Source organism: Pituophis catenifer, unplaced genomic scaffold (genome assembly GCF_029215685.1).
Source record: "Pituophis catenifer annectens isolate HBS135680 unplaced genomic scaffold, rPitCat1.0.hap2 SCAF_4, whole genome shotgun sequence".
Classification (NCBI taxonomy): Eukaryota; Metazoa; Chordata; class Lepidosauria; order Squamata; family Colubridae; genus Pituophis; species Pituophis catenifer.
Window position 1 is genome coordinate 73104749 of NW_027256884.1, and position 23497 is coordinate 73128245.

At 36.7% G+C, this 23497-nt stretch overlaps 1 protein-coding gene across 2 annotated transcripts; it reads right to left on the reverse strand.

The window, feature by feature from the left end:
* Positions 1–1105: 1105 nt before the first annotated feature.
* Positions 1106–19375, reverse strand: RRP1B (ribosomal RNA processing 1B). Of its 2 annotated transcripts, XM_070943476.1 has the most exons (16): positions 19178–19375; positions 18710–18792; positions 15782–15839; positions 14839–14924; positions 12666–12727; positions 10784–10913; positions 9691–9755; positions 9130–9296; positions 8426–8517; positions 7780–7877; positions 7594–7613; positions 6108–6233; positions 4093–4802; positions 2866–3000; positions 2419–2485; positions 1106–2009 (listed from the first exon to the last, which is right to left on the reverse strand). In XM_070943476.1, the coding sequence occupies exons 1-16, from the start codon at positions 19320–19322 to the stop codon at positions 1819–1821; spliced, it is 2235 nt and encodes a 744-aa protein (XP_070799577.1). In that variant the 5' UTR covers positions 19323–19375; the 3' UTR covers positions 1106–1818. The 2 variants fall into 2 exon arrangements, with proteins under 2 accessions (XP_070799577.1, XP_070799578.1); XM_070943477.1 differs by lacking the exon at positions 2419–2485 and having other exon boundaries at positions 1887–2009.
* Positions 19376–23497: the final 4122 nt, after the last annotated feature.

The following is a 23497-nucleotide window of genomic DNA, read 5'->3' on the forward strand; positions in this document are numbered from 1 at the left end:
ATAGATATGACGCCAGAACTCTTCCTTCTGGGTATAGTAAGGGATAATTACAAAAAAGAAGAAATATATCTTACAGTATACATACTAACGGCAGCGAGGTTGATATTCGAACAAAATTGGAAATGCAGAGAGAACCCACAGGAGGTAGAAATAATTAACAAAATATTGATCTGTGCAGAAATGGACAGGTTAACAATGGAGCTCAAAGATAAAGATGAATCGGAATTCTATGTAACCTGAAATACATTTTATAAATGGCTAGAGAAAAGGAGAAATGTAGGGATAGAGAATTAGAAACAGAGTGAACGAAAGGGGAGAAAAATAAATAAAATTAAATTAAGAAATATTAATATAGGAATAAATTGGATTTGAATAGGTGCGAAGGGAATATGTATGTAACTGAAGTGTGATTGAATGTACAAAAAGTATATATGGAATATGCATGATATTATATTGTAATATACATGAAAGAAAAAGTGCTAGAAAAGTATGTATCAGACAAGTCGCACCAAGTCTAATGTTTTTAAATTGTATATTTAATAAAATTAATTTTAAAAAAAATGAAGAGAGGCATGGTGACATCAGCATATTACGTACTGAAGACACTGGTTCCTGGGAAGTTATCCCAAACTTTATATAAACTTTTTGAATCATTCTGTAAAGATGGAGAAGGAAGGGGGGAAAAAATCTATCCTTGAAACTTCAATACCAGCAGCAGCACAAAAAAAAAAAAAAAAAGTTTTACCATTTATCTAAGATAATTGGTGGCACGGTTCTAACAGCGGGAACTCAAACCTTTCTATTCCTCAGCTTGATCCCAAATTACAATGAATCTAATCAATAAAACTATTTGTTTCCATGTATTGCAAATTAACAAGACAGGAACTCTGAAGATGGGAGAAAGATTCCCAGCAAAATACTATTTGCATCCTGCTGGCATCAGCAGAACTTTAGATATAGTGAATCCCACCCCATCCCCTTTTTAATTCAGATAGCCATTTAACCATCCTTACCCTGTAATCAAAAGGCACAGAGGCTTCTGCAAAAGTTATAATATAATTTAGTTCATTTTAATAGAGGAAGAACAATGCCTTGATTGAATATGTTTGTGAAGGCAAACTGCATAAACATGCATTTTTTATTAGGGGAAAATATACAGTATCTTCCACATAAGTATATGGATCACGCTGGCTTGGAATTTTAGTCACAAAATTGACTGAGGGTCATCATATTAGAACACACACATTTTATGAACAGAGGAGCAATTCTCAAATTGCTAAGAATATTACCACACATGCTTAAGCACTATATGCAAAGTGCACCATGTGCTTGAATAGTAATAGTTTTAATGTATACTATAAGATTTTTTCCCTTTGAAAAACTTGTTTTCAATAAATACTGTTATTTTAACCCAAAGTGTTAGAAAGATGGAAGGCATGAGGGGGAAAATGAAACAGGGTAGAAAACAACAGAGCCCATTTAAGATTAAAATAATAAAGAGTACATCAAAAAGCAGCTTCAAATAAAGCTTTATAAAAATATTCATCAGATAACTTGTTTTTAAAAAAACTGATTTTCAAACCTGAGGTCAGTCGATATATATATCATATCATATATATATATTGCTAACAACATATACAAAGCAGTTCTAATCTGCAGCTAAAGAGGTGCTTTTTGAAGAACCAGAGGCCACATAATCGAAACCATATATATAGTATCGTATTAGCTGGGAAAATAAGATTCTGAAAATTATACCAAAAATAGCTGGATGTTGAAATGATCAGAACATTTCCGAAATTCTCTTCCATTTTATTGGGCTTAGAAAAAATCCATAGCAGTTGGTCTCCTCTTAGCTGGAGTTATAAGAGACTTCTTTATTTGAGGGATTTCCATCAAAGAGCTAGAGGAAGACTTCAGGACCCCATGGGGTGGTTTTTGTTTAGGATTGAAAGCTACCCGGGAGACTCCCTCTGGACTGACTAAGATACTTTTGTCTGTCTTCTTAAATTCTGTAAAGCAAAAGATTAGAAAGAAAAACATTACATGTCTTGTGTTATTCTATTACTAGGCATGTAAAGTACTTATGTGTAAGTGAAGGGAGAAAAACTACATCCTTCTAGATGGTTTTTTATATAAGCATTCATTCATAAGACCTTCAGAATGCAGACATGGTTTAATGTTTAAAATTATTTTTAAACCAATTTATTTTTCACGTTACTTGAAAATAGATGGGGATCTCAGCAGAGCAAAATATGCTAGCAAAATACATGCATTACTGCCATTTTAACAACACCAATGCTTATGTAATAATTCAAATGAAGTTAAATCTTTGGCCAGCAAAAAAACTTTTAACATTCAGTTTATCACACAAATGATATAATAACACAGGCCTTTCAAGCAAGAAAGAAAATGTCTTACCAGCAGTCATATTCTTATTCAATCCAAAGGTAACCTTTTTGGAGCTGGAAGATTGTAGTTTGCTTAACTAAAAGACAAATATAGTTGTTTTCCTGGGCCAATTAAATCTTTATTGCTTAAAGTATTTTTCAATATCCTTATTAGAATATTGAACCAAATCATAATAGTTAGAAAGCATCAGCCAACATACATCATCATCCAATTTGCCAATGTCCTGCAAGTGGCCAGATGGCCCACAGATAAGATTGCAAAAGCCATTCTAAAAGCAGGAAGTTTGTAGAATTGCATATTTAGTCTCAGAATTGAGACTAAGCAAGCAATCTAGAACAAGGTCTCCTACGCAGTGATTCATCACAATTCTATCTTGAAAAATGCCATTGTTTAAAAGGGACTCAAACTATTATTCTAAACATTCTCAAGATAAAAACTATAGAAAGGTTATCATACCGGCATGGTGGTAATGCTTCTTTTAGCTTTTCTAAAGAATGCTGGCTTTGGTAAAGTTGTCTTTTCAAACTTCACAAAATCATTCTCCACCTTTGCCTTTGTTTTCTTTATTGGAAGAGCAATACCACCAGCTTCCTGCAAGAAGAAAAAGAACAGAAAATATGCATAACATAGTCAATAATACAAATAGCACATATGTTCATTCCATCCCTCGACCCCCACTTTGTTTTTGTACAGCCACATTAAATCCAAGTTGAGAGATTTATAAATCTGCCAATAGCTACCTGAATGTCTTTCCATGAGAACCAGGCCTAAGAAATAACATGCATAGTCTGTTTCAGGGAAGTTAAAGAATACAAAATAAATATTTTGAAAAGAGCAAAATGATGTTCTTTTTCCAAACAAAACAATTTTATTTAGGATTTCCAAATAAAATAATTTATATTTAAGGGCATGCAAAAATTGTTCAATTTAAAATGTTATTTTTAATTCCCCACCCACCCCCTTATTTCTCCAACCATTCACATTTGCTTAACAAATGAAAGGCTTAAATGTAGCCCTGATAAGGAAGTTATCTAAAAATAAATGGGGGGGGGCATACACATACATTCTCAATATCCCTAAATGTTTGTTCTTCCTTTAGACCTTTGTACACACCAGATGAAGCTTGCAGGAGATATTTAAAAGTGTTCAGCTAAATAGAAGAATAAATGTTGGGCAGAATCATGTTACATTGTCTGTTTATTTTCTTTTAACTCTCATGTGGTTCAGAAACATGCCTTAGTAGGGCTGATGTTAGACTTATATAAAAATTTTCCTTTCAGTTAGCCAATTGATTAGCCTAAGGTTAATATAGAATTTTAAATTAAAATTGTGAAATTATAGCATTATATTGATAGCAATAGCAATAGCACTTGGACTTATATACCACTTTACAGCCCTCTCTAAGCGGTTTACAGAGTCAGCATATTGCCCCAACTATCTGGGTCCTCATTTTACCCACCTCGGAAGGATGGAAGGTTGAGTCAACCTTGAGCCTGGTGAGATTTGAACTGCCAAATTGCAAGCAGCAGGCAGGCAGCAGAAGTAGCCTGCAGTACTGCACTCTAACCTTTATCACTAACCAACTGCACTAGAGTAAGAATGCCCTTTTCGATTTCAGAAAATGAATTAAGAAATTTAGAAAATGATTTAGTTTGAAAAATTCAACAGAGTATATCCACCTACTTCATTCTTCCTCTTCTTGTTTTCAAGTTCATTTCTTTCTGTGGAATTTGGGGCTTTCTTGCTTTTTCTTTGTATTTTCAAGCCAATTGCTTTCTGTTTGGAGCATATAATCCTCCCCAAATTCCCCAACATTTTTTTTCTCTTCAACTTGACTTTCTGGAGCACAATAGGTTCTGTCTCTACAAGGCATTTTTTCTCTGGCAGATTAACATTCTCTTCAGACAAAAGCTTTCCAGTGATTCCTAGCTTTGATTTCTGCTGCCTCTTCATAATTTTACCAGTGTGGCCTCCTGTAGTATAATAACTAGGGTCCTCTTCACTGTCATAATTCTGTCCATTCTGACACACAATTTTTATAGGAACTTTTGGCAGGCTCTCATTTTTGTGTGCAGAAGGCTTCTTTATGCCATTGGCTAAACATGTCAGTGACTTTAAGGAAGAATCATCACCAAGTCCTTCAATGGGAATCACCGAAGCAACTTCATTGTTCTCTGTACTTGAAGACTTCTGCCGTTTTCTGATATCTGAGGATTTGTTGGCTGGATCTGGTGTCTTGGTTTCAACAGTGACTGGTCTATTCTCATTATTTCTAGAGAGCATACAAGTACCAGCTTTCTGACAGGATTTTCTCTTTCTCTTCTTCCTCTTTTTTTGTAGCCCTGTGTTGGCCTCTTCTTCCTCATTATCATTCTTTTGCGTTTGATTGTTTTCTGTCAAGAAAAATTAAGTGATATTATGCTGAATAGCATCTCTCGTGACAAGTTGGTACAACAACTCTACTTTTAAATGAAAAGAAAAATATATCTAATTATAAAAGCCATGATTAATCCTGCCATTAATTCCCACTTTAAGTATTTTCAGATAGTTTGTTTAACCATTTGGGGAAAAGATGAGAAAGAACCTTTGAACCCTCCATGGCAAATGTTATGCTTTTAATAAGTAGCATGTTGTGTTAGCAAGGATTGGCAGTTGTGGATGATTATGATCATTACAATGAATTACTTTCACATCTGAACTCTTTATACTTATAGAAAAGCTCTAGGCCTATCCACACAGCTCTGTGGTTTTCAGTCAATACTTACAGTTGAATAGCAAAACCATTTCTGCTGTCTTCTGAGGGCACTCAGTTAAATTTAATACAAAATATTATTATTGACAATAAAGTTATTACTGCCTGCTTGTTACCAAATCATACTTAGTTCAATAGGGTTTCCTTCCATGAAAATAATTATACCAGCAGCCTATACGAAATTGTTTTATGTCTAATGCTGAACCATAATATGATTCATTTTTGGTTTAGTATAGTTGGCAGACCCACTGATCATGCTTTAGTGTTACCGTGTTTCCCTGAAAATAAAGCAAAAGACCCTTTAGGCGCCCAAACACTTTTCGCCCAGAGGAAGACAAAGCTTTGTCTCCTTGCAAATGGGATGCTTTGAAATGGAGTGATCAACTCATTTCAAAGCACCCCATTTGCAAGCAGATGAAATTTTGTCTCCCTCTGGGTGAAGAGTGCCCAGCAGAGCCAGAGGCATGGGGGGGAGGCAGGCAATCCCATTGCGCCGCCCACTCCATTCCACCGTCTCTCAGCTTGCCTGCGCCCATCAGCAGGCACCCACGTGGGGCATCAGGATCACCTGTCTCCCCCTGCTGCCGGTGCCACTGCGCAAGCCTCCTGCGAGCCTGGCAGCCGTGCAGCACATCTGGATCACCTATCTCCCCCTATCTCCCCCGCCTCTGCCTCCAAGCTTGGACTTTTCTGCGCTTCACCCAGGGGACAGCAGGCTACCCCTGCTGCTCCTATGCGTTCGTCGCCTCTTGTGCTGGCCACGCCCATCTCCCAGGCTTATTTTTGGGGTAGGGCTTATATTAGGCCCACCTAAAAAAATCAGGCTAGGGCTTATTTTCAGAGAAACACGGTATGTACAAACCAGACCTCTATGGCTGATTCAACAAACTGTAATTAAAAATAATTGTTTCGTGTGATCAGGAAACAAATAGATTTTTTTTCCTACCTTTTTTCCCCAACTGAGCTTTATCTAAGGGTTTGCCAGATTTTCTTTTCAATTTCCTCCTGCTGAAGGTATCATCATCCTCATCTGTAGAGACATCTTCAGGGAAATCATCTTGAGGGAAACTCCCTGAATAGGACATTGGAATAACTGCCATAAGCCAAATATTCTTGGAAAGATTCTTCACCCACATTAACATCCATGAGTTTTTTAAACTCATGCATGTATTCTATCATGAATATTTTATAGCAAATAAAGCATTTACTTGAATAAGAAGGGAAGGAGCAAAATTGAAATCAATGGTAGGTAATCAGCACCCCAGGCTTAATTGCAAAGAGCCTTTAAAGATAAAGATAAAGAAAAAAAAAGTATACGTTATCTAAATTATCAGAATGTTAATAGTCTGCAGTCAATACTATATACTGTACTTTTCGGAGTATAAGACGCACTTTTTCCCCCCTAAAAAGGGTGGAAATATCAGTGCGTCTTATAGAGCGAATACGGCCATTTTTGGCCTCCCAAAACCCCCACTGCGTGTCCCATTTTTTGCAAAATGTGATGCACAGAGGGTTTGGGACGCCTGCAGAGTGCTCCTGGGTAGGAGCAAAAATGGGACACATGGGGGGTTGAGGAGGCCAAAAATGGGCCTATTTTTCGCAAAAACAGGACATGCAGAGGGTTTGAGAGGTCTGCAGAGTGCTCCTGAGGGCTAGGAAGGGCAAAAATGGGACACGTGGGGGGTTCAGGAGGCCAAAGATGGGCCTTTCACAAAAATGGGATGTGCAGAGGGTTTGGGTGCCCTCCCAGAGAGTTTGGGAGGCCTGCAGAGTGCTCCTGGGGGCCTCTTCGAAATCTTGGTGCATCTTATATTCTGAAAAATACAGTAAATATCTCTGCACGCAAACAATAAAATGTACTACTTGTATTTTATAATACAATACAACAATAGACTGCCAGTTATTTTCATCTTACAGAAGTCTAATAGTAAGGAAGAGTGGAGGGAAAAGGGCCTGGCCCCACATATTTTTGGCAGTGACTCCAGCAACCGTAATGACTATTTGGCTTTTCATGAAGGGGAGAAAAGGTTCTCAAATTCCAGTTGTAAAGAGTATTTTAATCTGATTTAGGTGATAATGTAAATCCAGTTCAGGTACCAGTATATTGCCTGAACTTGAAAGAAGCTAGGAAAGATCAGATTTAGTTTGTGCATGACTGGGAGACCAGGAAACCCTAGAGTTGTCTGAGAATTCCAAAATTATCTCAGAAAATGAAATGGCAAATACGTCCATATTGTTCCCAAGATCACTACATGGACATGACCACAAAGCCATCAGAATTAGAAAATAACTCAAGATACTTTACTTTCACTTAAGCATTGATGTGGAAAATCATGATTATTCCTTCAAAGGACAATACATTCAACCCTAGTGTCTATTTTCTACTCAAGCTATGCTTTTTCAAAGGCTTGAACAAAATGATGAAGTCTTACCTTCTGCAAGATCTTGAAATCTGGAAAGAGAAGTGAAAAAAATTATATTGTTTTACTCATCTGCAAACCTTCCATAACAGAAAGTACTGTATTTATTGATGTGGAAAAATGAGTTTTAAAAAAAGACTTAAATGTTAAGAGAAAAAAGATTACCCAGGGAAATCATAAGAATTTCAGGAAACATACTTTTTAACCAATTTGTAGAGGCGCTTTCTGTTAAAAGCAGGCGTGTTTTTTCTGCTGCTCAACTCAAAGATTGTGCTGGCAATTGCTGCATAATCAAACTGTCAAAGAAAGAAAGAAAGAAATTTAGATCGGTTTTACCAATCGTATCATTCAAAAATGCTAAAATGTTAGTATCATAACACCATTCTTTTCTTTTTTTATTTATTTATTTTATTTATTTCTCACCAGTCTAAATCCACACAAATTCCTACTATGTCCTCACCCAGTTTGATGAACCATTAAGTATCCTCTTTAAAAAATCACAGTAAGATATAAAGGCGCAGTTCAGGAAGACTTGGATCATCACTTTTTATGAGCCAATACATGCTGAATTGCTCAAATGGCATCTGATGTTCCTCAGAACTTGAAGTACATACAACTTATAGATGGCACCCCTCTCCCCCCTCCCAATATTGCATTGGGGAAAAAACGGATAGCTTGATTTAATTTTCAGGTGTTGAAAATAAAGTAGCCAGTGCAATTTATCAGTTTTAAATCAGAAGCTTTCAAACCCTGCATTAGCCTTCCCCAATCTGGTCCCACAACTCCCATAATTTCAGTAACTAGAGTTCTAAAACTAGTATTGTTTGATAAAGGTGGAGCCTACCTGAAGAACAGGTCCAATGTTAACATCTATATCTTCTGAAATATTAGCATGTGCCTCTGAATTTGGAGGCTGTTTGTTTGACAACCCCCTGCCTATATTATGAAGAAAAAACAAAAATGAGGTGTCAGAGATCGAATGGATGGCCCTATCCATTACAGTCCCACTCACTCAGCTGATCATGGGGAAAATATTTCCTGCCTTCATTTAGCCAATGAAGCTGAGTATCTCCAATAAAAAGATTACATGATTTATCTTGTGAAGTCTTGTCACCGTATGACCAAATCTGTTAGAGGGCCTTTAGAGAGCATCTGAGTATGTAATTTGAGGAAATAAGGAGAAGTCCTGATATATGAGAAAAAAAAACTCTCCTTTAACACTGAACATAGCCTATAAGTAACGTTTTTAGCAGAGATGGTAAATCTGAAATCAATGATAGGAGCTGGAGGAAATAAAAGAGAACACAGTCTTTTATAAATACTGAACAGAGGCTTGCTAGAAGACAAAGCAAAACTTTAAATTTTGCTTAGAAAACAAATGTGTCAGGAAATATTTTTTACAATAATGGATTTCTCTAATTTCAATTTCCTACTAAATGAACTGGATTCACAGAAGTTTTTGTGCTAAAAGAAATCTCTGTGAAGAAAACACTGGAAGAATTTTTCTAGAATTTTCCAAAGCAAGTATCAGAGAAATGAGATTCTCACCTCTGGCCATTTCTGTATCTTCTCTGTCACTCCATTTTTCGTCTTCTGAGGAACTGTCAACATCACTGCCAGTTTTTAGTTCTTTCATTAAATCTTCTATGGCAAATGGGGACTGATCCACAATGCTTTCAAAGATGCCACAGATTATGGCTTGCAGCATAAGATGACTGAACAGTTAAAAGATGGGGGGGGGGGAAAGGAGAGAATATATTTAGAGAATGTGATTAATACAACTTCTTTGTAGCCTAACTCTTAAACAAGTTCTGAGTCATTCAGAAAATAAGAAAGGAAAAACAGACAATCGCATGATTATAGTTCTCTAATTTTCCAAGGTATGTAGGAGGATCAAGAACAATCATTTCTATAATGGCTACATAGAAATGTTGTTGCTATAGTTACACATACTTTTACTTTCAGGCATTTTAAAAAAATATTTCTCATAGTCAGCATGTTGCTATCCTTCACAGTAGCTTTTCCTTTGTTCTGCACCTCCATTCAGATTTTTATTTACTATTTTTAAAACAGTAGATTAACATAAATATTGTCAAAATTTGAACATACTCCTTGGTCCTGGCAATGATTTTGCAGAATGGTTCAATAAACTTAATGTTCTGGCCTGCTGTAAGCTGTAAAGATAAAATACAAAAATTAGTTCAACATAATCTTTATCAGTCACTTCTAAAATCATTATCTAAAATCCAAGAGCTACCTGAAACTGAAATAACTTATTCCAGAAGTAAAAAAGAAAAAATGAGAAAAGGTAGAGTTTATTTGGAATGATTACATAATCAACTGAAATGCTTTCAGAATTTTGAGCAATTCTTATACAATAGTTATTTCAGCAGTTAGTGGCACTGATATAATCAATATTGCAATGACTGTGTACTACTTCTAATATAAACAGTCAAAAGCAGAAAAAATGGTCAAGACATTTCTATTACCTTCGCTCCATGCACAACTGCAGTTTATTATTTATATATAATAGACAGAAAGGGCAAAGCACTATCAGCAAAGAGAAAATATTGATTATTGGCATAAGATGTTCCAAAATAAAGATACTGGTTAAATTAATAGTATAACTCTATAATACAGAAAATATACATTTTAAATATTGTTATGTATAGCTTCAGATAAGCCAACTCTTGAAATTTAAACTAAAATATTGTATAGTATTACAGTCATAGAAAACAGAGCATTGTCACACTTCGGTGAACACCTTTTGCTGACAGGATTTGTTTGGTGAAGCCTATGGATTTGTATTTTTTGACTTAAAAGATAAACAATAGGGAAAAGAGACTATGTTATATTTAGGGAGGGTGACAAGCTATTAAAATGTTTTTTTGCATACTGGGATTAATGGGTAAAGTTAACTTTTTTCACACTTCTTTTTCACATTTGTTTCTTTTTGCATTTTCTGTTTGTACGCTTATTTGCTTTTAGTCCTTTCATATATATAATACTAATTGGAAACCAAGGTATTGTTCACAAAATAAAATAAACTGAGCTTTAACGCATCACACAGTAAAAACTTGACACCACTGATTTTAACACATTTTATAAAGAAGTAAAGTATAATAATCTTCTCCTAACCTGATGCTTTTCAGGTGTTGGGGCAGCATAGAGAAGTCTAAATATCATGCAATTTGCTACTGACCTCTTTAGCTCCAACATTAGCCAGTTCTTCCAGATAGATATCAATGAAATGCAATTTAATACCAATGGGAGCATGGCTGTCTGGATGCATAACTTCCATTATTAACATGTTCAGAAACTGTTCAATTAAACTGGGAAGAAATGTAAAAAAAATGTTAGTGGCATTTATTCTATTCAGCTGCATTACATCATAAATCTTTTGTCAGATCCAAAAAGTGCTCACCTAAATACATTTGGCAAAGCATGGACCAAATGGTTTCATCTCCACATAATATAGGAACAAGAAAAGAGAAGTGCACGTCCCTGACACAGAAACAGGGTCCAAATCTCTCACCAGTATAAACTTTTTTAAAAAATAGTTAGCTGAGGAGACCTGATTTTATAACTTCATTTTAAAAGGCGATCCTACATCTTGTATCACAATTTCACTTAGTAGTATCTGTGTTGTAATTAAAATTGAAAAGCTACTGTATTTTATAAACATATGCAGTTGTATATTTTAATGGTACAATGCAACTTCCCAGCTTGGTTTCAGTTTTGTGTCTTCTCTGATATAGAGTAATGGGAGGAGTTATATATAGTTGTCCTTGACTTACAACCACAATTGAGCCCAAAATTTTGATACTTAAGTCATAGTGGATGTTAAGCAAGTGGATGTTATGACCCACCACCCTCACTTAACAATTGAAATCTCAGCTCTTCCCATTGTGGTCATTAAGGGGAATACAGGGCACCTCGGGGTGGGGGAGGTCCTGGGACCTGGCGCAGGCCTGCATTCTATTTCAGGACCATGCGCCCACAGCAGCACTTCGGCAATTCACATATGGCCTGTGCTCCCAGGGCCTCCCCCACCCCAAGGTGCTCTTTGTAAAGCTTTTCACCTGCCTAGATCCCCACAGAACCTAGGTCTGCTTCTTACCTGGCTGGGTTCTCACAGGCCTCAGGCCCACTTCCCACGCTTTTGAGTCCCAGTTTAGGGCCTCCTCACTGCCCTATCATACTTTCCTCCACTTACCTCTTTGAAGATCAGCTTTCCAAAAGAGCACCCAGCTGATGTGAATATGCAGCCTTTCTTGAACCATTCTGGAAGTGGGTGCCAATGTGGAAAATTGCATCCTTCTGAGAGATTCCACAAATGGCACCCAAGTCCAGGATGGCAGCACTTCCCCAGTTCACACATGGTCCCTGGAAACCATTGGTTGGGCTATCTTTTGGAAAGGCAATCATTGGAAGAGGTAAGTGTAGCAAGACATGACAAGGCAGGGAGAAGGACCTAGGCGGTGAGACCCAATGGTGCAGAAAGTAGGCCGAAAGCCTGTGGGGACTCAGCTGGGTGGGAAGCAGCCCCAAGGCACCCAGAAGGACAGAATGAGGGGAAAGGTAGCTGGTGGGGGCAGTTGTAGTGCCCCTGTGGTCAGTTGTAAGAGCAAGCAGATTGTCAAGCTGTCAAATTTTCATCATGTGACTTTGAGGGAGATGTAGTGGTCATAACTTTGAGTATAGATTGTACAATCTATACTCAAAGTCAGCACCATTACAATTTTGAATGGTCACTGAAATGATTATAAGCCGAAGACTACCTGTAGATCAGATGAGATTAAATCAATGAGCAGATTATTGATGTTCATAGAACACTCAGTTAAAAAAAATGTCATGTCGACATCATTTTTAATAGATGAAATGCTATGTTTGGTAGTTAAGCAGGTAAATATTGATCTCACAGAAATCAATGCATATATCCATCACGCTAAGACACGATCTGATTTACAAAACTAGGTGCACCATAAAGCATGATTTACAAACATGATGGTGAGGTATTTATAATGAGAAAAATCAAAAGCACAAAAGACAGGCATACTATACAAACAACAGATATGGCCTACCTTTCATTCCATTCATTTCTTTTCAGAACTTCAAAGGACTGTCTCAGCATCATGCGGATCAACTAGGTTAGAAAAAAAAAGATGCATACAATTTTTCCAACCGTGTTATTAAGTTTATAGGACAGCACTCAATGTATTTAAAGAACTTGAACAAAACAGGGATGTTCTGTACACATTTTAAGCTAAATTCTACCCCTGTATGTTCACACGTTATGACCCAGTGCTATGTTGGCTGAATGCACAGTGGATTTCTGTGCATCCACTGTTTCTGAGTGGAATAAAGGTCTTGGTTGTGGTCCATAAGTGAGAAAGCAGGAGTGAGAAAAACAAGTCCAATGTCTTGTTCATTCACTGAATACAGGACAGCATTTTTACAATGGGAAAAGAGGTACAGGTAGTCCTCACTTAATGGCCACAACTGAGCCCAGACTCTTGGTCATAACTTGTTGCAGTGATTAAGTCGGTCATCATGTGACTTGACTTGACTTTATAACTGCTTTTATGACAGCCATAAAATTAGCCATCATGGTTGTTAAGTAAACCAAGTGGTTATTAAGCAATCACATGGTTGTTAAACAAATCCATTCCCTCAAATAAGTATTTTTGCCAGCTGCTAAATTGACTAATGATATGGAGGTTGAGATATAGCATAGGGCTCTAGATAGCATGTTTTATAACACTTCTATTTCCTAAGTATCACTAAAATCTATGAAATTGACTAGGCCAATTTTCTCAAATCTGGCACCTTCTAGATATATTGCACTATAATTCCTATTATCTCCAAAAAGCAGAGCTGCACAGCAGTCATATGAACATTATGAATCAAATTAAACATTTGTTTAGAAAACAACAACAGACTTCCCATTACCATGACTTTTGTAAATAACTTGTTATTTACAAAACAATAGGCCTCAGTCTTGGGCAAGGAGCACATGGGAGTTTGCAAGTGCCAAGAGTAGGCACTAGGGAACACAGATGGGCTAACAAGAGGTACCAGGGAGCACGAGTGAGCTGGCAGAAGGTATGTGCATGCAATGGAGCATGGGAGGTGCTACAGAGTATGAAGTTCTTGAAATCTCATATTCCATAGTGGGGTGCTTGGGATAAAAAGTGGCAGGAGCAACTTATGATCTTCGCTGCCAGCTTCCCTGCTGATTTTTTTGTGGGAAGCTGTAGATAAGGTCAAAAAAGGCAATTGTGACTGTAGTTTGCTGCAATGTCATAATCTCGAGTCAAGTGCCTGAGCATCCAGATTGCAATTATGTGACCTTGGGGATACTGAAACAGCCATAATGGTGTGGACGGTTGTAAGTCCCCCTCATTCAGTACCATTGTAATAATGGTCACTGAATTAGCTATCATAACTCCAGGTCTACCTGTAATAGTTCAAATAACTCATATCTCTTGCTGTATCTGAACAAGCATTTAAGAACTAGGAATCCTATTTGAAGGATTATATAGAAATTTTAATTGTGTATGCTAGTTTACATAATTTTTTTTCTTAGTTTTGACTAAAGTATTAATAATTTAATTGTATAACAGGGCATGAATATTTTTCTATTTTTATATCATAGAACCTACCAAAGACTCATAATTGTTTATACTACATTAACATTATGAATGCATTAATATTCATAATAGAAATATTTGGAATATCAATAATAAATAATAAAATCTAAACATAATTTCACTAAATAATAAAATACTAAAAACCCAACAACCAGTTACATTACTCCTGTATGCATTGTACATTAATTATTCAAGTAAATAAAGGGAACTGAAATCTGGATTAAAATTAACGACCTGTGCTATCATTTAGAAATTCTTTTCAAAGTAAGTTGTACTTTTGTTTAGAAAGTTTATAAGAATATAAACATATGGCAATAGCACACTTAAATGAGAAAATGCATTTTAAATTGATTTTAATTTGTTTAATTTGTTTTATTATCAATCCAATTTCTCAAAGTGAATCTTTTGTTGTGGAACAATATATCTCTGGATATATTGGAGGTTTTAAGAAGACTGGCCAGCCACCTATCTGAAATGGTATAGGGTCTTCTGCTTGATAGAGGGTTGGACTAGAAGACCTCCAAGGTCCCTTCCAGCTCTATTCTGATTCTGATTCTCTTTTTTTCAAGGAACTTTTAAAAAGGGAAGAAGAATTTAACTTTACCATGTAAAATTTATCTAGACGCAATCGGTCTAATCCATTCCATTCACGATTCAGTGTTTGCCAGAAAGTCTGAATGAACAAATGTCCTGTTTTGAAATAATAAATATGTTTAAATTCCATATTTTCTTCTACAACATTTTCAGTCACCTTTCATAAATGATAAATTAATCTTTTAAGAATCCCAGCAACAGATACACCAAAGGAACTAAAGTGCTGGGTATCTATAGCCTGCTTTGTGTGTGTGTGTGTGTGTGTGTGTGTGTGTGTGTGTGTGTGTGTGAGACCTTAAACACTGAATTCTCTTACGGTTCATCCACCTGAGCTGAAATCTTGGCATAGATAGTGCCAAAGCTGAGAATAGGCAACCCAACCTTTATGTATTCTCTCTTCACCTGTTCTCAGAGAACATTACACCAAAGGCCTGTCCAGATTACTATTCCACCTCCACAACAGTTAATCAGGTCCCTGTGGGTAGTAAAGTACACAGAGGGAGAATAAAAGCACAACAGAATCCTCCTAACTATATTTCACAGCAGTTTGTGTTCAGAGATGCATCCTTATAAAGTTATGATTTGCAGCAGTTAATAGTTTTGTCTAAAAATATTTAAGCCCTTTTTAAAAACATCCAAATTTGGGGTTTTTGCTACCTCTTTCTAGACCATTAAGCTATAAAGAATCTAAACTTGGTTGCCATTTAATCCTTCGTATTAATACTAATATACTGGCCTGTAGTAAATACTAGCTTGCTATACTGTACTCTGCTCCAGAATGGTATGTCCTAGAAATATATTTGCTGCTGTTGCTGTTTAAGGATTCTGATAAATCTCCAAGAAATAAACTTCTGGCTCCATAATTTATTCTTCCTTGCATTATTTCTATCTGCAACACAAAGCCTTGGCTACAAGCCCCCAAACATAAAAGAAATAAAAATAAAGACACTTACGAGTATCCATATTCTCGAATAAATGGATTAGTTGTGATATATTATTTGACAACTCCTCCTGGAAATGTAGAATTTTGTTTAGTAATAATATCACAAAAGTAGATTCCTATCAGTATAATATTCAGGAAATTCCCCTCTCAGAAAGCTGACCTTGCTATCAGACCTTCCCTAAATATAGAAAACTGATGATGGGTATAAGCACCAATACAATTTGAGCTTGATTAAGCTCTTCTGTCATAGTTAAATACAAAGACAACCTAACACTGAAGGTAGAACATGCAGAGATTTCCTACCGTGTTTCCCCAAAAATAAGACCCAGTTTTATATTCTTTTGGGCTCCAAAATAAGCACTAGGGCTTATTTTCAGAGAAACACAATTTCAGGGTGATCAGCCTGGCTGGGCACCCTTCCCCCAGTGCGCACACAAGAGGCAGCAAGCACACAGGGACTGACGGCATCTGGTAGCAGCCCGCTGGTCCCTTGGTTGGTGCACTCTGGAGTTTCGCAGCCCGTGTAGCGCAGGTGCATTGATTTCCTGTCCAAGCAGCAGACTAAGGCAGAGGCGCGAGGCAGGCAAACTGGACGGACCGCACAGGCTGCAGCTGATACGTGAAGTTGAGCGTCTCACGGCAACCCACCGACTCTCAGCTTTCCCGTGGCCCGCACAATGCATCCAGATAGCCTGTCTTTATTATTTACTTTTACTTACTGTTATTTACTTTAAAAACTGGCAATCAGAACAGAATCAATAAATAATTTATTATACAAATAGTTAGAAAATCATGTTTAAGAACAAAAACAAAAATGAATATAATGGCTTAAATTTATGAACCATATTTTCATGATTCAACTGCAGAGGGCCTTTCCAAATTGGCACTAGCTATGCTAACTAGGATGATAAGAACTGCTGCCTAAACAAAACGGAAAAATAATAGGTCTGGAAAAGCTGACAAGTTTATCATGTCTCAAGAAGAATACTATCTCAAGTATGTATTCAATGTTTTGACAAAAAATTCTGTCTATTTCAGTCCGTGGAAGTGAAATGAAAATGTTCGGATAATAGTCAAAATACCTATTTATTGAGCCCATCAATATTATTGCTGCCTGGAATTCCATGGAGTAGGTAGCATAGAATGCAAGTAAATTATTATGAATACCAATGAATACATACTTCCCTCACATTTATAAATGACTAATAGATGAGCATATATTATGCAGTATCCTGCATTAAGATAGCTGTAAAAAAATTGAACAAAAAGGTTTTACAGGTATTCCTTGATTTACAGCCATTGTTTAATTACAAAGCCTCCAAAGTCAATTACAATCTAAATTTGAATTTACGACCATCACTCTGCTCTTGTGATCGTGTGATTATAATTCAGACGCTTGGCAACCAGCTCACATTTATGACCAAGTGCAGTGTCCCATGGTCATGTGACATGTCATCACAATTTTTGACAAGTTTTTGCTGGTTTCTGATAAAAAGTGGCAAAAACACCATTAGTTAAGATGGACTTGCACTTACAATTGTGTAACTTGATTTATGGCCATCGTTAGAATGGTTGAAAAATTCAGTAGTCACAGGATGATTCAATTTACAACTGCAACAATTTATGATGGAAAGTCTGGTCCCAATTGTGGTGGTAAATTGAGGACTACCTCTATAATGCAACTAAGATTTATTGACTTCTTTTTTCTCCCTGGTTTCCAAAAATAATAAAAAATAGTACCATACAGCACAGCTTTAAAAGTAAATTTCATGACCATGTATTTGAAAAAAAACCTCAGAAATTCTAAATGGGAATAACCAAGAGAAATTGCTTTCCAGTTATACCTGGAAAGATAAAAGAACAAATAAAACAGGCTACTTGTATGCATTCTGACTGCTCACATGTTCCCAGGATACTATAACAGAAATAAATACTTGCCAGTTACTAAGCATCCAAATTTTGATCACATGACCAGGACAATGCTGCAATGGTTGTAAGTGTGAAAAATGGTCATAAGACATCTTTTTTGTGCCTTTTGTAACTCTGAACAGTCACTAAACAAATGGTTTTAAGTTGAGAACTACCTTTTCAATTTAGTAAATAAAAAATACATAACACATGCTGAATTGAGAAAAAGGTATAAACCAATAATGTAAAGCAATCTCTAGAAGCAGTGAAATGAAGTCCTTATCCCCCTTGACTTTTGCACTGGTAACACGACATCTGAGTAGCATGTATGATTCTAAACATCATATTTCTAGAAGGACATTGAGAGATTACAACAGATTCAGAGGAGGGCAACAAAAGTTATACAGGAACTTGATGACATGCCTGTGAGGACAGATTGAAAGAACTAGGGATGTTCAGCCTGAAGAAAAGAAAACTACATATCAAGATTCAGATAAGCAAAAGGTAAGTTTTCCATTTCACAGAAACTGGGATAGGTAATGGATATATGTCTATGCTCTTTTGTCTAAGTATAAGAGAATTCTTCCTATTGTAAGATCTGTACTGAATGTATAATGAATTAATCAATCTATAGAACTGTGGAGTATCCATCTCTTAAGGCTTTCAAAAAACTGGATAGTCATGTCTCATGGAATATTTAACTTTAAAATAATTAGCTTTCTTATACACCAAAGGGGATTGGACTAGATCAAAAGTTCTTAATCTTTTTGTGCCATGGATTACATAAAAAAATTTTGTGCCTCTGAGTCTGGTGAAATCTATGGAGATCAATTATGCTCAAATACAATGCTCAAATATTAAAAAAACATGTAATATCACAATATATATGAAAATAAAATTGTTTTCCCCCATATAAATTCACAGACATTGTGGAATCTATCCATGGACCCTCAAAGGGTTGTGGGCCTGCCAATTAAGAACCCCTGGACTAAATGATCACTGTGATCTTTTCCAACTCCATATAACATACCTGCAAGAGAGGTTTATCCTGCATCCACATACAGTAAAATAATCCTTTCCATATTTTTAACAATTCTTCTTGACTGAAGCAACCTATAGCACAAAAGGAAATTATTTTAAAAAAGTAAATTGAAACTTGCCCTGCAACTGCTTAGGTGATGGAAAATACCCACATCAGCCAAGAATTATGTATAATTAAGTGCAATCATACAAATGTCCATCTGCCAAAAATCTGCCAACAATTAGCAGAGAACTATGTAGAACTGTGCAATCATACAAATATCCATTTGTCATATTAGCCGTTAAAAGGTAGTAGGTATGTCACTTGTTATTCATATAAACATCATATTAATGCATCTTTTGCTCCAAACGCTTTGGAGATGGTCCTTCCCGTATTTATCAATAACAAACACGTGTATTTTCGTCTTCACCGCTGGCCTGACACGAAGTTTTGTCCCACGTGCTTCTCCAACCTTACCCTCTAGACTCTGGGTCCTGAGCGTCATGTAGCCACGTAGCTTTTTCAGCGCTCGATCCCGAATCCGTTTCTCGTTCGAGGCCAACCTCTGAGCAAATTGGATCTCAGGAGGTAGCCCAGCAGAGACGACAGCAGCAGGAGCCATAATCCCCAACAACCACGTCCTTCTTCCCGAACAGGAGGCGCAGCTAGATCGGCCTGAAGCCAGCCTCTCCCTGGCGCCCGTGAATGGCGTCACGGACAAAAATGGGTCGCACACATTTAAAGTAACATTAATAGTAGCCCAGCGGCTAGAAGATACGAGGAAAGGAGTCGTTAAAATAAGCCTTATGTAACTAGCAAATCGAGAGAAGAGAAGAAATGCACCGGAATCTGATTTGCAAAGGCAGTGTCGCTTTTAGGCGCTGGTAGTGATTCTTAAGCAAGCAGGAATTTATACCTTGTAGTTTCGCGTCAATATTTACTTCTGTTAACAGACTTCTGTTTGTATAACCAAGCTGATAGTGTAGCTTTCAATGGAGATGGAAATTATGAAGTGCTCCAGTACTGTATTTATTTGAAATTGACCAGCATTTAACTTAAGTGTCTTTTGTCAGAAGATTAGGAAGAAATCTCCTGTATTACCTTATTGTCCCAAAGATTAGTCTTATATTTTGAAATTCAATTTTGGAGAAAAATATTTTCAGGTAAATAGTAGTAATACTTAAATTATGCAGTTATAACAGCAGGACTTTTGTAGAATAAAATAAATGAAACAATATATTATAATTAGATAAAAGGCAAAATAAGAAACCTCTAAACTAAAAAGTACCTCATGTACTATAATAATCGCTATACTTTCAAAGTAGTATATAAAAATTATTGTAATGCAATTTCATATGGGCCCATGAAAAAGAAGTGTTCTCAATGCTTTTTATAGTGATTTGATTAAATATTTCTCAATCTGCACAACACAACAAACTAATCATATGGATTGAGTTGGAGTACCATATAAGATAAACATTTGAAATAGAGAATATAAATTTTATATATTGCCCAATCCAGAGCTTCAGTTTTTAAAGAATATTAAATAGTTTCTTTTTTTTTTAATAAAAAGTTTTTATTTTCTGATCAAACAAGTATACAATATAAACAATCATTCAAACTATCATCAAGAAAAAGAGAAAAAAAAATCAATCCTTGGTAAACTCAATCTTCAACCCCTCCTCACCACCCCCCACCCCCGACTTCCCAGAACAAAAACAGGGCATAGATTTCACCAAACATTCGCTAAAATAAACTAGCTAACTGCAAGATTTAATAACTCCCAAGACCCCTTAACTCCCCTTTTACAATTTCATCAACCTCCCTTTTTATAGACTCAAAGTAGCATGTAATCCAATAACTCTAAGAGTTTTAAAACCATTAACAAATATTAAACATTCAAACCTAAAAACATTTTTCCCCCTCCTACTTTTCTCAAAGTTCAGATATTTTGAAATCTCATAACAAAAAATAAACCTTAGATATTCACTAATTAAATTTCTACATTTTTTAAATTTCTAAATTTCCTCCCTTATGGTCTAAAATGTCAATTCTGAAAATTTACATCCCAGATGCCTAATGTCTTAACAAAATCTATCAGCTATCATTCTTTGAATCAGCTGTTTACAGAATGAAATCTGAAAAACCAGACAATATTTAGTTAATTAATTTTTATTGCTCCCCGTTTCATGCGTGTGACTTGGTAGCTCACAACAATTAAAACAATAACAAAAATAATAGAAATGTATTAATTGTTTAAAGATTGAATCATAATGTTGCAAAAATTAAAGTTATATACCATATTTTTTGGACTATAAGACGCACCAAGATTTTGAAGAGGTAAGCAAGAAAAAAAAGTTTTTGCCCTCCCCAGCCCACAGGAGTACTCAACAGGCCTCCCAAAGCCTCTGCGCGCCCTGTTTATGTGAAAAACGGGCCTGTTTTTGCACAAAACGGGACGTGCGGGGCGGGGCTTCGGGAGGCCAAAAATGGCTGTATTTGGTATATAAGATGCACCAACATTTCCACCCTCTTTTAGGGGGAGAAAAAGTGTGTCTTATACTCTGAAAAGTACGGTAATTGGTAATAGTGTGAGATCCAGCTATATTTCCCTAAACGAACCATCAGAATTTAGATGGATTTTTTGAGATTTGCCCAGCTGCTTATAGGATTTTATTTTTGTTTTTTAATTTTTTTCCTTTAGGGTTTTTTTTCCCTTTTCTCGTAATTCAATTTTTCCTGCCATTTTCACCTCTGTATTCTTCTTTTCCCCTGTTTTTGTTGCTATGGATGGCAGAAGAACCAAAGGGAAAAGAAGTAAGCAGAGAGAAGTTGTGACAAATGTCTTCCTTGGTAACCATTCACCAATCCCACACATAAGATCAGAAAACTAGCAGCTCCAGATACATGAGACTTCTGCCAGTAACTGGCCTCAGAGAAAACATTCTTTACCCCATTTCCCTGAATTTCAATGCACAGAGTTTCTATTGCCAAAGCAGAATGGGGTCCAAGTACTTGTGAAGAGTGAGGAAGACAACCTTGACTGAAATAAGTCAGATCTGTTATTGAAGCAGAAATCATGACTTAAGGTCAAAACAAGATCAAATTATACACAATTGACTTAGGCAGACACCTAATTCTCATGTATAAGGAGGGATATGTAAGGCAAAATCTGATTTGAAAAATTGCTGTCAGCCACACTATGTAGACCAAATCACGAAATAAAGTAAAGTGACTTCTAATATTGGCAACAGTACTATGGTAGAGTTTTGCTTTTTGTTGTTTTGGCTCAAAGTGAGGCTGGAATCCTAGCTTCTACAGCCACTTTATTTTTTTTAAAGGAAATATCAACCTATTGACCTATGCTTGCTTGTATAATAGTAAAAATACTGTTGGAAGAAATATCCTCTGGGTTGAGCTCCAAGTGGGGAAAAAGACACTGGAAACATGGAGACTGCTTGGAAAGATGGTTTAATGGTGGACAGGATCACATGGCTTGAGTTCCTGAACAGAAAAGGGCAGATACAGTGGAGTCTCCGGGTTTTATGCTCTCTCTGACTTTGAACTTCCTGTGGCCCAGAAAGAGTATCCTGATTGGTTGTCAGACTTCCAGGGGGTGGGGGTTTTAGCTAGCCTGCTGGCTGATGTAATCTTCCCAGGTGCCATGTGGTGAGTTTTTGTCCTAGATGGGTCCCATTGTCTTGCAGATGAGGTCCATTGACAAAGATTGAGTTTCTGCATCTGGCCCATTAACAAAAGGGTGGGGGCAGGAAGGTGGGAGCTGCTTTGTCTTTAAAACATGCTTCTCCATTTCTCATCCAGGGAAACATAATATTCTGCCTTTTTAATATTTCCCAAAATATTTCATTCTTCTAGGAAAGGGGTGGGTGCTAACTTCTTACAATATGACAGTTCTCCACACCTTGACATCTTTTTTCTCATACGCATTGAAACTATTTATCAACACTGTATCTGGACTACGGAAATCTAGACAATCATTAGTTAACCATTAGCTAAGAAACAGAAAACAAGCAATTCTTTGTTCTTGTATAGTGGTTAGTTGATGTAGGAAGTTGGCACCCACCCCTTTCCTGGAGGAGTGAAATGTTTTGGGAAATATGAAAAAGGCAGAATATTATATTTCCCTGTATGAGAAATATGAGAAGCACATTTTACAGACAAAGCAGCTCCCACCTTCCTGCCCCCACCCTTTGTCAATGGGCCATTAAGGCCTGGGCCAGTCTATTCTACATAACAAAGATCTGCCTCCTTCAGGCAGAGCCATAGTAGGAATTGCCAAAGATAGGATTAGCCCTCTACACAATAGCAGCAGAAACTCACCACATGTGACCTGGGAAGCACATGTGACCATCAGCCAGCAAGGCCCCCACCCCCTGGGAGTCTGACAACCAATCAGGATACTCTTTCGGAACCCCAAGAAATGCAGAGCCAGAGAGAGCATAAAAACCCGAGGATTTACTGTATCTGCCCTTTTCTGTTCAGGAACTCAAGCCATGTGATCCTGTCCACCATTAAACCATCTTTCCAAGCAGTCTCCATGTTTCCAGTGTCTGTTTCCCCACTTGGAGCAGAACCTAGAAGGATGTTTCTTCCAACATTGACAAATAATCCTTTGGCAAAAAAACTGGACAGAGCAGTTGATTTATACAAGCACTATATTCTTTTTGGTGACAGGTGGCAACTTTTCCTGCAATTTATGATGTTGGATGAGATGGGAATTTCAACCAGGAAAACTGCCAAATATTTTACAGTGCCACACATACAGCTGGGCAGAAT